General features: G+C 35.2%; 2 protein-coding genes across 2 annotated transcripts in view; one reads left to right on the top strand and one right to left on the bottom strand.

Moving 5' to 3' along the window:
- LOC109539619 (rap guanine nucleotide exchange factor 4) overlaps window positions 1-14,936 on the bottom strand; it is a 104,953-nt gene extending 90,017 nt beyond the window's left edge. Inside the window, exon 1 of the mRNA XM_048666342.1 lies at window positions 14,751-14,936. Within this exon, the coding sequence (XP_048522299.1) occupies window positions 14,751-14,779 (29 nt within the window). The 5' untranslated portion in view covers window positions 14,780-14,936. The remainder of the gene's footprint in view (window positions 1-14,750) is intronic.
- On the top strand, window positions 99-4,357 carry LOC109533624 (putative ankyrin repeat protein RF_0381). Its single transcript, XM_048666343.1, has 2 exons — window positions 99-312; window positions 3,410-4,357. Exon 2 carries the CDS (start codon window positions 3,522-3,524, stop codon window positions 4,323-4,325), a length of 804 nt encoding a protein of 267 aa, XP_048522300.1. The 5' UTR covers window positions 99-312; window positions 3,410-3,521; the 3' UTR covers window positions 4,326-4,357.
- Window positions 14,937-16,074: the final 1,138 nt, after the last annotated feature.

Consider the following 16,074-nt stretch of genomic DNA (forward strand, 5'->3'; position numbering starts at 1 on the left):
CTGTTATTTCAAACACATGTTATTTTAAAGATCGATAACAGGTATCGACTGTTCCATATCGATATCTGTTCCAAAATACCTGTGCAAGTATTTCGTGTCATCCCTAGGCAGTTGAATCAGAAACCAGTTGTATGCAAAACTGCCGTCGAAGTACAGTACACACATGGTTGCTAGATTTTTCATAATAAGTTGAACCAGAGGTAAAACTTTATCCACGTGCGTGAAACAGCCCAGATAGTTTACTGTGTTCGGTTACAAAAGTTGCTGAATTGAATTTGTGCATGTCGGTTGTCGAAAAGAAGCTGATATACGGTATGTATTAAAGTTTATTGATTGAACTTTGGCCACTCTTTTTTACATCTAATTTAAAATTTTCGAAAAAATGTTGAAAACGAAAGTTGTTATTAGTAGATATTATTATAACCTATATTTTATTTTAAGATAATATCAATTGGTACAGGGTGTAGTAATACACGTGGCAGACAAAAGTTACGTTTTTTTAAATGGAATGTTGTACTTTTAATTGCATATTCGAACTGCGCGTGAAATTCTAAGCCTATTCGGTATAACTCTTTTAATAGATTTTCAACTGTTTTCGACATAATAAGCAATATTGATTGAACTTTGGCCACCACGTTTTAACATAAACTTTCAAATTTGGGCAAAAATATTCCTACATACACGGAAGTTGTAGATTTTTACGTCTCAATTATTTTAAAATAATATCAGTTGATACTAATAAGTGGCAGGCTAAACTTACATTTTTGTAAAATGGAACGTCGTACTTTTTATTGCATATTAGCACTATTTACAAAATTATAAGCCCATTGGACGTAAATATTCTATATTGATTTTTAACTGTTTCTGAGATAATCAATATTGATTGAACTTTGCCCACCCCGATTTATATTTAGAGTTAAGTCTTAAATACGAAATTTGTATATATTATTAGATGATATTTTTTTAATGGAATGCCAATATTTTACCCAGATTGCATTCAGCATTCGAAAAGTATCCCAGAATGTTAAAAACATATTCAGAACATTACGGGGATATCCTGGAAATATACTTAAGTGAACATTCCAAAAATGAATGTTCGTTGAATATACTATGGATAATTGTAAATTTGTCAAAACTACAAACACGGTGATTCAAATATAAAATAATTAATTGTACTAATATTTCAAGTTAAATTAATATAAACTTGTTTGAAACGGGACAACCCATTTTAGTTGCCATAATTTCGGTACAAATGTTATAAAATATATAAAAGCCTTGAAAAAAAATGGATAAAACCGGTACTTCAGAGCACGTGCAAAAGTGAAAAAGGCTGTAATGTACGTGTTATAGACTGTGGCCTGTGACAGAACCTTTAAATATAAAACTAACTGAATATAAAAAAATAATTTCATATAACTGAATAACTTATATAAAAAGTTAGTTTTATATTCAAAGGGCAGAACGTGACTTCCTGTTTCGGAGATTGTTTATAGGAACCTTTTTTTATAAATGCGCCAACGTTATAATTGTATTGGTATAAATAAAATTTATATATTACTCAAATACATTTATTCGGAGATAACAGTTAAAATTAAGAATAAGAACAACGTGTTTCTGCTTTCTTGCCTGCTTTTGTTTTTGTATATGTACGATGTATGTCACGAACTTTAATTTGACAATTTAGTTAATCTTTATATATATACATATTTCTTGTATTCGTGTGTATTTCCTAAACGACTGGACCTATTTTGATGAATTTTTTTGTGCGTGTTCAAGGGAGTTTGAGAAGGGGTCAGATTCAAATTTTGAACCACAGGAAAATGTTTCTTTAATTTACTTTTTTATTTGTAAGAATTTGTTGATTTTGGAATGTCTCACATTGGATCCGCAAGTCTGCGCTACCACAACTTAACCTACTCCACCACCCTAACCTACCAATTTATTTATTAGTCTGTCCCGACCAGCGATGCCAACTCTACGCATTTACCCGTAGATCTACGGATTTGGAGCTGATGCCCACTTGCACCAAACATTTAAGAAAGACTTAAGGTTATGATTAGCGTTAAGTTCGAGCCTACCTGCAAAAATGGATTGCACCAACCGATGACACGATCTTAAGTTCGTCTTTGGAAATCTTAAATTTAAGGACTCGTTCTCGAGTACTTAAGCATGACTTCCTTCTTCCAACCTTACTTTAGTCGCTAGTTAGTCAAATATACAGCATACGTATATGAATTGTGTAATAATAATGTCCTATTTTCAAAAAATAAGTACCTACGTACATCATGAATTATTAATTTCAACGTTTTATTAGCGCCCTTTCTGACAAATTGGGAAAATGAGAGATGGCGGAGTTTCATTTGGCTGTACCCAATCACCATCAAAAGCAGCAAGTGATTGATTCACGCCATACAAGGTCTTATTATTTACAATGGATAATAATATTTTATCTGCAGTTTTATAAAGTTTTTTAATCTGAATGGAAATGTGCTTCCGGATGCCTTCTTTTTGGTTATTGTGGAATTTCCGGATTATTGCTGTCGTAGGCGGAATTGTTGTTTAAAAATTAATTATTAACTGTTTTAATAAATAGCATTAAATTGGCCCGACATTTTCTACCATGTTGACTGCTTTTCTTGCGAAGATACAGCATCTGGTTTTTTTATTGTTATTATTTTTATTATTATATTTTTTATTTTCCGTGATCTTTATGAAACGCAACGAGCTCTAAAGAGTATCTCTTTCAGAAGCGAAAAAAATTGGGAAACCCTTTCTGTTTTGCAGCCGTGAGTGAAACAAAATTTTAAAAAGGTCTCGAATTTCGGTTAGAAACAACACAGACATGCAGAACAGAAAGAAAAATACAGAGTTGCCGGTTATTGCCTTAAGCTTAGCTAAGAACACGTGAAAAACGGATGGTGCAACTCATTGAAACTTAAGTCGGACTTAAATTTCAAGTAAGTAAGGGACGTGCTTAGAAGAAGTTTGGTGCAAGTGGGCATGAATGCTCCGATATACGGACAGCTAGTCTATTTATAATTCGTGCTCTTCGGTTTTCCATTCCTCGCAGCTACGGCACTTGTTGAATATCCCTTCGCCATTAAAGTAATTATTTGAATTTTTTCAATTACATTTGCATATGGCATTTTGACAATTTTCAAAAATTTTCTCGGTGGCCAAAGTTCAATCAATAAATATAAAAAATATATGGCCAATAAGGTTTTCTTCTTTTCAAAAATTTCAAATGTTCAATTAAAAAAGGAGCAATTAGAAAAAATTATTCACAACAAAACTCAAAGATCCTTCCCCAAAGAAACCTAAATTTGTCTGAATGACAATTTCAGATAAAACTTCTTCCATGTAGCTAAAACTTAATTAAATCATTTTTTGTTGCATGTTGGGAATACAGAAAGCCAGTACATTAAATACTCTAATAGCTAAACCATTTGTCGTGAATGCAAGAAGGTAAACTTCGCTTCATCTAGCAGCAATAATCTTTCACCGAAATCATCGTAAACCACATGGCCGATTTATCATTGTTGATGTCAGCAAACTCTACGGATGAGGTTGAACGATTCGTAGCTGCAGGAGCCGACATTTATGGCACAAATATCAGCGGGGAGACATTGTTGCATCTGGCCGTTAAAGCTGGAAATACTGAATTTGTAAACTTGTTTATTGCGTACGGATTGTCTGTAAATGCCAGAACACCATATGGACATACGCCATTAACGTATGCAGTTCAAGGCGGATTCGTCGAAATTATGGATCGTCTTATAGATTTCGGTGCTGATTACAAGATAATGAACCCTATTGATCAAAATATAGTTCACTTGGCAGTGGCAAAAAACCAAACAGAAGCATGCAGGCGGTTGGTCACTCTGGATATCAATCTTAACCAAAAGGACCGGAACGGAATCTCTCCATTACACTCAGCAGCGGGAAGAAACTACTGTGATATAATTAAAATCCTGATCGAAAACAACGCCCATATTGACCTACGAAACTATGACAATGCTACTCCTTTGCATATGGCAGCTGGTAGGAAAGAATGTGGAGACGCAGTTGCAGTATTGTTAGAGCAAGGCGCTGCAGTTGATGTAGTGACTTATAATGGGGACCTTCCTCTGCATAAAGCAGCAGCATCTGGAAATAAGCAAGCAGTAAAGTTTCTTTATCGGAAAGATTTTCAAATCCGGAAAAACCGATGTGGACTCACACCTTTGATGATGGCACAAACCTTTGGAAGACACTCAGTGGTGCGTTTACTCAAGGAACTGGAAATGCACAAGCCACCAGTTCCATATCTGCCGATGAAGATTTGATTAATATTGATTAAATAAATACTTTTCTCGAAGTTTTCTATTTTATTGAGTAGGTCAATTGTGGTTTGTTTAGTAATAATCGCGCTCCGCAACGCTGCCACATATGACAGAATATAATTAATTTGGTAATTTGGTAGCTCAATCTAGGGGGTCGTTCGTATGTTCGCAACCATCTAGTATAACTTTTGAAAATGTTTTATCGGCTTCTACCAGTGGCGTCACACTTGAAACTCTGAAAATGTCGAGTACAGAGTGGGACTAGCGACATCTAAGAAATCGATCGAAATTTTTATTTTTCTTGATCTTTGAAAAATCATTGCCTCCTTTCCAATATCGCTTGATGCCGGTCAGATGTTGAAACAATGTAAATGGTTTAAGAAGATACCGTATAACTACCATTTTATGGACTAGATGACCCAAGAAAGCTCCCTCTCTATATCTTAACGAATCTCAAAAATTTATTATATTTTCCTCAAATCATAGCAATGCCGAACTCAACTTGCGTATAACGATTTACGTGATTGTCTAGATTTCGATCGTGCAAACCCTAATTTACCAAAAGTTCCAAAGCGGCAGAGAACCTGTTTGCTACGTTCATATGGAATGGCATTTGATAGTTAGCAGAAATGTATGGCGGCAACATTTCGTAGACATCCATACAGGACATTTTATAGCTCTATCCAGATCTGTTTTCTATGTGTATCTGGAAGAGTTATTCAAGCTTCATGTGATGCAGAGCGATTATTTATCGCCCTTAGCGCGAGTAGAAAATGGCCACATTAACAAGAACATGTCTTGATTATTACTGCTATTAACGGCTACAAGTTTTAATGCAATTCAAATAAAAAACGTAAAGAATGTTTTCAAATGTTACAAATTTGTTTAAAATTTTGCATAAATATTCTTGTCCGAATATTTTCTAGTTTGCGTTGAAAGAGCAAATATTTACATAGTAATCTTTAATCTCGTGGAGCCTAGATAGAAAGTTATAATGGGCTTTAAGTTTTAAAGTTGCTGGCAGGATTGCCAAGGAACTGAGCTTTACCGAAAGACAACTTTAAGTTTGGTGGTTCGCTGGCAGCAAGCCATTAATTAACTAAGTAATAAGGGGCGACCAAGAACTTACCTTCCCTTTTATTTAAATTTTAATTATTTTATTAAGAAATCATAACTTTTTTGACTGGAAAGTTTACACATTAGTTTGATTGCAGATCCGCCAAACGATTCATTCTAATGACCTCTTCAGCCGTTCGTGATAATACGAGATTTTTATCGGGGATATCAAACGTGGCTTAACAACGAAAGCCCACAAGGGACGACTATTTTCCTCTATCTGCTCGATGTTTCGGCTTTTCGCGAAGCTCTAGAAGGAGGCTTATTTTCCAAGCCGGATTACCATTTTTACGACAGGTCAAATTTGCTACCAGGAATTTCTATACGTTCCTTTTTGTCCTCTGAGCTGGGAAAGTAGGCGCAAAATTTCGCATTTCGATAAAGTAAAATGTTTTATTGATCAATTTAAATGAATGATTTAATATTGTCTGTTTCAGCGAAAAACCCTGGCAAATCTATCGCAATCTGCAAACTTCGCGCATTTTACATAAACTCGAAAACATGCCATGAAAGAGTTTTTAATGTTCAAAGTGCTAGCTTTTACGGCAACATAATTTATCCGATACAGCTTAATAAGGACTCGATGCTTCGAGCTATAATTTAGCACAAAGTTTAAGCCAATTTTGTCATTTTAAGGGCGAAATGTATTTCCGATGCCATTAACGATGTTAACGTAGTTTGCGCTAAATATGCAAAAAGCTTTCCAATGGAACTTTTATAAATATCAGAATTCCCTAAGTGGTTGTAAGCAAAGTCGATCGAGGTCCGTTTATCCCTGAAAAATTGACCGATTTGGTCTTTGAAAAATGTGTAATAAAGATTTTGCAAAGCCCATAAAGAAGCAAATTCATTGAACCACTTGAAATTAATATACAAATCTGGCAGACACCTTCGGAAAATCTATAAAACCATATCTTAGAAAGTTTCGTTATTGAAAGTAGATGCAACCTGTACCTTGGGATATAAATTAATTCGATTACATTTGCCTTCATTAAAAAGCTATTTTCACTGCAAGTTTCCTGGAGGAACAACACGACGTATATTCATAATGTATCCGCCTGGGCAAATTTTAAAATCCCTAAAACCAAGCAATCGGCTGCTTTAAGCAAGTATAATTCACCATCTATTGCCACTGTTCCTCAGACATTCAATTAACGAATGCTGTTGTTGATTAAACATTTGCCCGCCAGCAATAATATAAAGTTATTCGATGTGGGCGCTTGGATAAAGATACAAAGCCGATTTGCGTTTACATTTCTCGCGATTCGGAAGCTTATTTCAAATTCAAACCTTTGCCTCCACGAATTGAGGTATGTGCGTCTGCTTTATTTGCAGCAGACTGATCAAATTATAAAATCCATATCGGCCTTTCTGTACTGTCAACCAGAGCCAAATATAATAGTCGACTAAGCGTGGCAAAAAGAGCATTCATCTGGAATATTCAAAGCCGCTACGAAGTTACAATCTGGATTCGCTTTTCAAGGAAATCGCTTTCTAGTATTTATTTGAACAAATTGCGCCGAATTTGTAGCAAGAGCATTTGATGCAGGACGAGGAGAGATCTTGAAGTACTTTGCAAGAGTCCGGAGGAAGACTTTTCGGGTTTGGCTTTTGTAAAGTGTCGGTCATTTTTTATTCTACATGCTCGATTTGGCAAAGCTGCCCATCGAATTATTTGATCTCACTTTTTGATATTTTACGCAAGTGGATGAATTCTTTCTCTCCTTGTGAGTCAGTTACTTTTGATCCGATCTTCATATGTCCTCTGTTTGGTTTCCTTTCTGTTCTTTTGTCTGGTTTTGTTCTGGTTTTTTGTTACATTAGCTTTTAGAGTATTGCACGTTTCTTCATTGCCTTTTCTCAACGTCCTCAACATTTATCTACATTTTAGGGCTTATTTGCTTCCTGCTTCCTGCTTCCAAAGCTTTTAAGTTGTTGGGCGTCCAGCTTGGTTGTGGTTTGGTTTTAGTATAGCGGTCACAACTTTACCAGGAATCCTGCCAAAATATTCCCTGGCGACGTTGGCTTCTTAAATTTTTGAATTCAAATTTCAGAGCATATGCTATACCATTTGAAAATCACTACGTTTCTTGAACAAAGGCCTTGATATCTGACGATGTGGGAAGTTGACTAAACCATTCACCACGGAATTCTTGGCTACTCCCAATGTTCGGCAATTTTTTGAATCTAAAGTGCATTAACAGAACCGACTATGATCAATACAAGGTTATCACTAAATATAAAATCTTCATGTCCTTGAATTTATGTTAACGACTTTAGGCATAAATGTAAATTTGTTTGTGAAAAACGTTTTCCTTTAGCTTTAAATAGTCCCAAAGCTAGCACTAGTCTGGAAATGTATATTTGCGCAATTATAGCCGGCAAATTGTCACGGCAATTTCATGTGCGCCAACAGTTGTTCCCGACGAAATTATCTGCTAGATGAAGTTATCCGGAGATGAGATTTGGCGCTTCATAAAATATTACATGCACAACTCTTCAGATTATTTTTTAAAGAACAGTCTTACTTGTTGTCTTAGTTTAGCTTCTGTTTCCAAACTATTTAAATTTTCCTTTAAAACTCGCTCAGATTCCGCCTGAAAAACTATTTCAATTTTAAATTTTAAAGATTCTGATTTGACTGCTTCTTGGATACCGTTGTTAAAATTTTCTTGTTTTTGTGCACTAATTTTTTATGAAACTTCGTATAAACCTTGAATTTCACCTAGATAATCTTGCGGTCCACAGACGCTTCTTACGCTCATCCACATTTGAAGCTCCTCTTTTGAACCGCCTATACAATTTTCAGCAGCAAATCTGCCAATTCCCAATAAATTCGAAAATAATGTAAAATACCAAATGGCTCCTTCAAGAAACTGCCGCTCAGTCATTTGTCTCTATCACCTTTATTCCGATCAGCCAAGAGCGAATCTATTTAACTTCACTCGATTAGCTTCCTGGGGAATCGCGGTGTTTCGTTTATGTTATGTTTTTTCGTTCTCTTGGGTTAAAGAGACGTGCTTGTGACTAATTTATTGGAGATAATCCAATGGATCTCGTTTGGATTCCAAAGAAAAGTATACAGCAACTCAAGAAATATTTACAAAACTCAAAGGAGTGTATTCATAAAGCATAATGCAACTAACTATAAGAAGCATAAAGTTGCGTGCACCATTCCCTGGAATAGTCGAGTAATTCCATGTATTCCGAGTCGATAAGCGGATGGAAAACATCCATCCAACTACCATGTGAATGAAAATTTAATAAGGCAAGTAAAGGTTAGCTGCAGTGTGCTCGATCGAATAAACTAATGAAAGTTGCAACATTATGAAACTGAAAAGAGAAACTACATGAGAACGCAATCAACTATTCCTATAGGAATCACATGCTGTACTTAATTCCAAACTCCTTCTAACTAGTTACAGAATAGCAGGCGCCCTAAATAGGGTCCTAGAAGCCCGGATTTGTGCGGAGCAATAAAGGTAGAGTTTCCTTTTTTACGCATCAATGCAATTTAACGTAGAGCCCCTTAAACCCCCTGTAGTAATCGGATAAGATGAAACAAAGGGGTCGGAATGGGACCTTTGAAAGTCGAGCTTATCAGACCCTGAATATAATACATGTAAAAAGTTCGACGCCAAAAGTTGTTGTGAAAATTTCATTAACCGAAAACTTTATTTGGAGTCTTTATCGCTCTTTCATGGGTGGTCAATTGGCGCTTTTGAGTTTGAAAAAATCGAAAAAATTCCTTCATTAAAAACTGTAGTTTGGCTATTCAGAAATATCTAAATTCTACAAGAGCAAAATAAGGGAATGTACTAAGTTGTCGCAAAGGAGTATTGATATTGAAGTGAAACCAATAGCCAATAAAACTAAATTTCCATTTGGGGATGTTTCAATTCTGAGGAAACCCTTCAAGCACATCCTTGCCACGAAATTAGGGACTAATTACTATTCAGAACGCTAATCTGCCAAACTATTAATAGCTAACTAACCCTGTATTAAACATTTGGATATCAAATTACGAATCCTAAATGTAAATCAATAGTCCCTTGTTCTTCTCTCAAGCGAGTCATCCGCATCCCACGAATATCTTGGAAACCAACCACGGAAATTCTAATCATTGAGTTAACATTGTGGTTAACCGACATAATTGGGTTTCCAAAGTACACGTGCCTTGAGGATTTATATCCTGAGTTAAGAGATCCTACACCATCCTGACGAATTACGGTTATCCAACGCAACTACATCTCGAAATATTGAAAGCAATTTTTCTGCTTCAAAGTGTAAGTTGTCATGACTATTTCAGAAAAAACTTGCCAATTTTAAAGGCGTGCAGCGACAATATGGCTCCTTAAATATTCACTCCATGTGGCGGCCGAAATGGGAAAAACGGCAATATATTCAAAATGTCACATTCGTCTAGCCAATGCTGACTGTTCGATTTAAACTCTGCCTTCACATTAGATTCGGTCCAGATTATTGAAGTTCAATTCTATGAGTTCATCCACGTTCTTTGCATTACCTGAAAGATACTGCCATCTTGATATTTTATTAAAATTAAACTTCGACGTATTTACCCAGTGGTTAAAATGCACGTTTGCATTTACAGGGAAACGAAACAATTATTTTTAATTTCCCGAACGAGGAAAGGCACAATTGCAAACCGCTTTTGTTTATTAGCCTGGAGCCTCGAACTAAATTACCTAATTCAGGCCATCAAACGAGCTCCTCGTTGGTTTTAATTGAGTTAGGCGAGTTTTGCGTCGACCAAATTGTGTGTTTGACATGGACCTGTTCTAATACAACTCTTTCCCAAACGTTTCCGATCTAAATAAAGCCAAGAATAGCCCTAATTAAATATGAATTAAGCCAACCATGAAAATGTTCGGTTGTGTTCGAACTGCACCCACTCAGAAAACTGTTGTGACGTTTTTCAAAAGTCTGGCTCCATTATAATCAGAAAACCCCGTTTGATCATCCATTCAGTAGGAATTTCAAGCCCATTTAATTCATTGCTATTAAATTTATGATGCCTTGTGACTTTGCAGGCGTCAAGCCACCGATTTTTGCTTTGTTGTTTCCTAATTAATTTTCCTAATGCTTGGTTTATTATTCCAGGGGTAAACTTAGTTAATTAAATCCTTCTACGTGGGCCATAGATTTGCGTAATTCGGCAACAGTCTCATCTAACATTAGTGGCTGAAGTTATCTGTAAACAACCCAAATTACACATTTAAGGAACACTCCTCTGATATTTCAAACATTTCCAATGTTGGTATTTAATTAGAACAAGAAACAAATATACTTTCAATGAAACAAAATGGTAGAGAACGATAAGTTTCAGCTACTGAAACTTTCTTGGTTTATTTTGCATTGTTGTTGTCCAATTAGGCTCTGGGAGACGCAATGGAAATTCCTTTTAAGTGTGTAAGGCAGCTAAATATGCATTCTAATTAATCAGGAATGGAACTCAGCTACAGAACGGGAAGAAGCAAACTCAACAACAGGCTACCATTTTGTTGGGTTATGCTTGCCATTCGGGTAGCTTCAAAGCGCTTTTCTGTTTGCACTTTGTCTCTGGTTAAAAATTAAAGCAAGGATTAATTTGGAACAAAGCCTGCAGGTATAGCAAACATTTCTGAGATTTGCTACCATAACTAATTTTCTGTAGAACTTAGATTATTCTATTCTGAAATAACATTTAAGTTCTGATGTGTTTGTTCTCCAACGTGAGGCCCGCATGAGTTGAGCGTCCAGGAATTCATAACTTTTTAACCTTAAGAATTTTCTTGAAGAACTTTTCTCGTTAAACTCGAAGGCATGTACCTATATTTTATTAATATTACCTGGTATAAAATTAATATAATGACCTAGAAGGCACAGATGGCCGGCCATAAAAATTCAGTCACTTTTTTATGCCTTGCATGTTCAATTCCTATAACAGGAAAATACGGCCGTGCATTTTAAAACTAAACTGGTGCGCAAAGTTTTTATTTGATTAATTTTTCAGGCGGAAACTCCCTGTAATATTGCAATCTTAAAGACATGAAAACCACTCCAATTTCATTATTATGTGTTCAAATTAATTCACTGTTTTGTAACATGAAAACTCTGAATAATAGAAGTATTCACTAACGCACATAATTCATGGCTCACAAATTAAATTAATTAGGTAAAATCGAAAATATGCACAGGTTAACTAATTACGTTTACTATACAGGCCAGACTCATTTTGAATAAATCTATTACGCCATTTCAAGTCTGCCTTGATTTCAAATCAATTGCAAGCTTTCAAGCCTTGCATTGATGCATCTAATCAGCTAATTGACCACTAATGCAGTAGCGTTCGGGTCAAAATGGAAACTTCAATGCCACTTTGAGAATCTGAATGAAATATTAACTTAGGCTCATCTTTGATTAATGTATTAGAGCCGTTTTGAATATGGATTAGTTATTTTTTTGCTCAAATTACAGGAACGAGTACAACTACGGGAACGCAGTAAGTGAGTTTAACAAAAAGAACCAATTAAAAAATAAAGCGATATTCTGGAGAGTAAACTCAAGTGCTGTTTTCATTATGTAGCGGAGTAAGAGAATTTCGCGACCTTTTGCAACATTTCATTATTTGCTGTGCTACTTAGACTTTATTTGCACTATTTTTTGAATTAATCCACATAATTTATATAATATTTCTGAACCCTCTTATTAGATTCGTTACAATAAACAGCTAAACTTTCTAACAGCCGTTAAATTAAATCTCCCGATCATTTTTGCTTCGATTTTTGTTTGCAATCGACATGGTGTCATCGGCAAATGTTAAATGCTTTATTTTTAATCTCAATGTTTATAAGCGTTTGCCCAATTCCTTTAGTAGTCTGATGCATTTTTTCGACATATTTCCTTCTCGAAATTAATATCCGCTATATCCTCATTCCACTTAAACTCTAAGTTTTTAGTAATTGTAAATCACTTTCTCATCAAATTTTCTTATCATTTGCTTAGTTTTACAAAGAAAACTTTATCTGGCAAGTCTTTGGGTGCCTAATGTTGATCTTTATATTCTACATCACAAGTTTCTCTATATTTGTACATGATAAAAGTATTCAGTTTTGTTCAGCATTTATTCCGTTATGGATTTCTCTTCAGATTATCTAGTAACAGAGTTTTTGGTGTGTTTTGTCCGAAAATTATAATTGGAGGACTAAAAATCTTATAAAAATAATTAGCAGCAAATATGAAAAATTATTATTATTATTATTAATTAAAATATTGGCATTTTTCATTTGAAGCATTAATTAGGCAAGTTTCTACAAGGCAAAACTTTATGAAAACATCCCGTTTACAATGTACTGTGTTCCATTATATTTTTAAAAAATCTCAATTTTTCCTTACGAATGTGAGTGGAAAACATGCTTAACGTCGACGAAGTTCTAAACTTGATAAGCATTAAAAAATACAAGAAAACTTTGGCAACTTTTCTCGTTATTCTCGAAACTAAGTATATTTTATTAAAATCACCTGGCTTAAATTAATAGAATTCAAGAATAGTCCAGAATACCAAGATACTGTGCAATAAAAAATTACGAACTTTCCTTACGCGTCCCATTTTCAAGCAAAACTTTTCGCAGTTTTCTTGTCTGACTCGCAAATGCCGTTGGCATTTTAAAACTAAACTACGCCTCCGAAACGTTTCGTTGAATTTATTTTTTAGGTGAAACATCTGAACTGAGATACTTTTCAGTTTTATACTAAAACAACGCTTTCCGTTGAAGCCAGGCGTATTTGTTAATTGCCAACTGTTTAACTTGAATACATTTTATTATGCACCTATCCAAACCCTAGCAAACGTTAATTCATTGTTCAGCAATTAAATTTACCAGTTTTTCCTGCACTTGACTAAATTTCCAATTACCGATAAATGAATGTGAAGCGTGAATTAGTTATTTTTTTATTGTGGCGACAAAGTTCAATTTCAATTAATAAATTACGCGCGCTCATCTTACCAGACTTCCGTAGATCTGCTGTTGGGTTTAGGTTAAAAGCAAAAGTGGGTATTTGGACTAAAACACAATTTAAGAAGCATTTGGGCTGCCCGAGAATAGTTGCATAAACCGATCGAAAGTTTAAATGTTCACTTTATAATTCTCAAGTGGAGTCGTCGTCACTTTCTGAAGCACACATGAAAGCTAAAAAAATTCCAACCTTAACTGACTACTTGCTGAAATATACTTAACTACGTTTCAACTTTGCCTCAAGTTCGAAGAACTTCGAATTGTTTAACATCAGCAGCTCTGAAAAATGAGGGTCATTGTTCTCATATCTCCGATAACTATACTGTCAGCTTATTTTTCGAATCGAATGTTTTGCTCACCTTGGGGGCAAGTTTGCAAATCGGGCCCCGCTTGGGTCTCTAATTTTAATCCATCAACTCCGAACTGGATTGGAAATCGTGCACCCTGAGGTCTTTCCATGTGTTTTACCTGAACACGTGCCGACGACGGTTTTGAACGTTGTCTTATCGGTTTTAATATACAACAGACTTGAAACAAGTTCTATCAGTGTATGCCCACGTTTACCATCATTGTCTTAAAGTAGATAAATGTTTTCCGCTTCTGTAACCGGTTGATTGCCGTCGTTGCAATTGAAAGAAGCTTTGAAAAAGCTTGAAAGATATGTTGTTATTTTTTAGCTAAAACATCTTTTAGGGCTATTAGGATCAGCATTATAAACTAACAAATGACAAATTAATTTTTTCGTTGGCTGTCTCTTACTTTATCAGCAGGAAGCAATCGTGATTTAATTAATTTAATGGTAATTTCCATTAGTCGATCCATACAAAAAGTCTTAAGGTCCATAATCAAACTGCCGTGTAATTAATAAAATAAGTAAAACACACAAACATTAATCAATACGTACAAGTTGCTAGCACAATAGTACTTGCAAACTATACAGCTTTATCTTGCTCCAACAGCGCATTACAACAGTCAATCCTCAAGCCCCGAATTGCTTCCAAAGGTATTGTTTGTTTCAAGTTTGAATCTCGGCATTTCAGGACAAATCTGGGAATGAGTGAACTGTTTGCTGCTGTTCGATTTTCAGTTATTTTCAAAAATACTTTCTTTTCAACGCATGTTTCAATGGAATCGTGTTAAAAACTGAGTTCAGTGACTTTTAGAATCCGATTACTGCTTCGGTTCCTTTAAGTTTTATTTATTGTGCATTGTAAAAAAAACTGGAAATGTGAATTACAATCATCTACAGGCCCAAAAACAGTTAACAGAAAAATGATCAAAAACCAATAAATGATACCTTTTATCTACTGAAGTGATCCATTCCATAATTCACGGAAGACCGACCGCGAAGCGCAACAAGATGAAGCAACACAAGTTCGAAAATTTACGAATTCTGAGCCAATTTGGTGACCATTCTTAGCGTGTACGTTTAAGCAGGAAAGCAACAACTGGCTCCTGCTGGCACGTTTCACCCAACACCGCTCACAGGACAAAAAGGTGTGCGCAAGACACGCCATCAGGATAACTTTGAGGCCTCAGCATTGTATACAGGCGATGAAAAACCTATCAGGCTTCCCACTGTTTAGGGAAAGCTTGATTGATTATGAATGAACACATGTTTTTATACCAGGCACTTCCCTTTTGCGAAAGAAAATTTAATAACCTTGTTCATGCAGCTGTTGAGCAGAAATTTATCTACCAGATGAAAGGACAACTCCGCCAAAGCAGTGGAGAAAATTTTTCATTCTTAGCGCTTTACTAAAGCTTTTCTGTAAAATTGCAAAACAGTGTTTTCATTTCACAAGCTGGCAGTTCTTTTATCACCACTAATTCCTAACACACTTTGGCGTATTTCCAAACTACCCACATTAGCCTATTTTCAATCAGTGTCTTTAAGTTAATCCTCGGATTCTTCTTCTCGCATCTGAAAAATAAATCTCCTCTCGTATTAGCCCATTGTGAGCCAGGAAATCGCCCCATTTTCCATTAATCAGAGGTCAAAACTATGGTTTCATCCAATGAAAATTGCCACATTTCATCACAAAATCCCACTCAAAGCATATAAAACGAGTTTATTAAATCACCTATAGAGTTTGCACATTAAATGCACTACATTGCATAAATCAGCTCATAGTTCTCCCACAGGAAACCTTTTTGGGGACAATGTGTCCCTCAGGAGGCATCCATACAATAAATTTCAATGGAGATTGCAACCCATACATGTTTTAATTTCAGAGAAAACAAAAATACGGGAAAGTTGCAATGAAAAATGTAGCGTACAGTTTGTACAGGGTGGTTCTCAACTAATGTGACAAAGCTTACTGAAATATTGCGTTTTAAGTAAATTTGTTTAAGCTGAAATAATGTTGAGGTACAGGGTGTTACAGAGTAAACACAATTTTAGTTTTTTCAATAGGTTCTTAACCAGTTTTACTCTGACCAAAAAAAAAATGACAAAAAAAATGGGAAAAAGTAATACATTTCTGAGTTAAAAATAGTGCATACTTTTAGTAAAAAAATGCGAACTTTATTCACACTTCTGTCACCGTTGTGGAGATATTTCACTTTGAAACCTCTAGTGCTTTTTCAAATTAACTCAAATTGGTTCCATAAAAGTCTAG

This window comes from Dendroctonus ponderosae, unplaced genomic scaffold (assembly GCF_020466585.1).
Source record: "Dendroctonus ponderosae isolate FM_Combo_2020 unplaced genomic scaffold, Dpon_F_20191213v2 Dpon_F_20191213_5, whole genome shotgun sequence".
Lineage (NCBI taxonomy): Eukaryota > Metazoa > Arthropoda > Insecta > Coleoptera > Curculionidae > Dendroctonus > Dendroctonus ponderosae.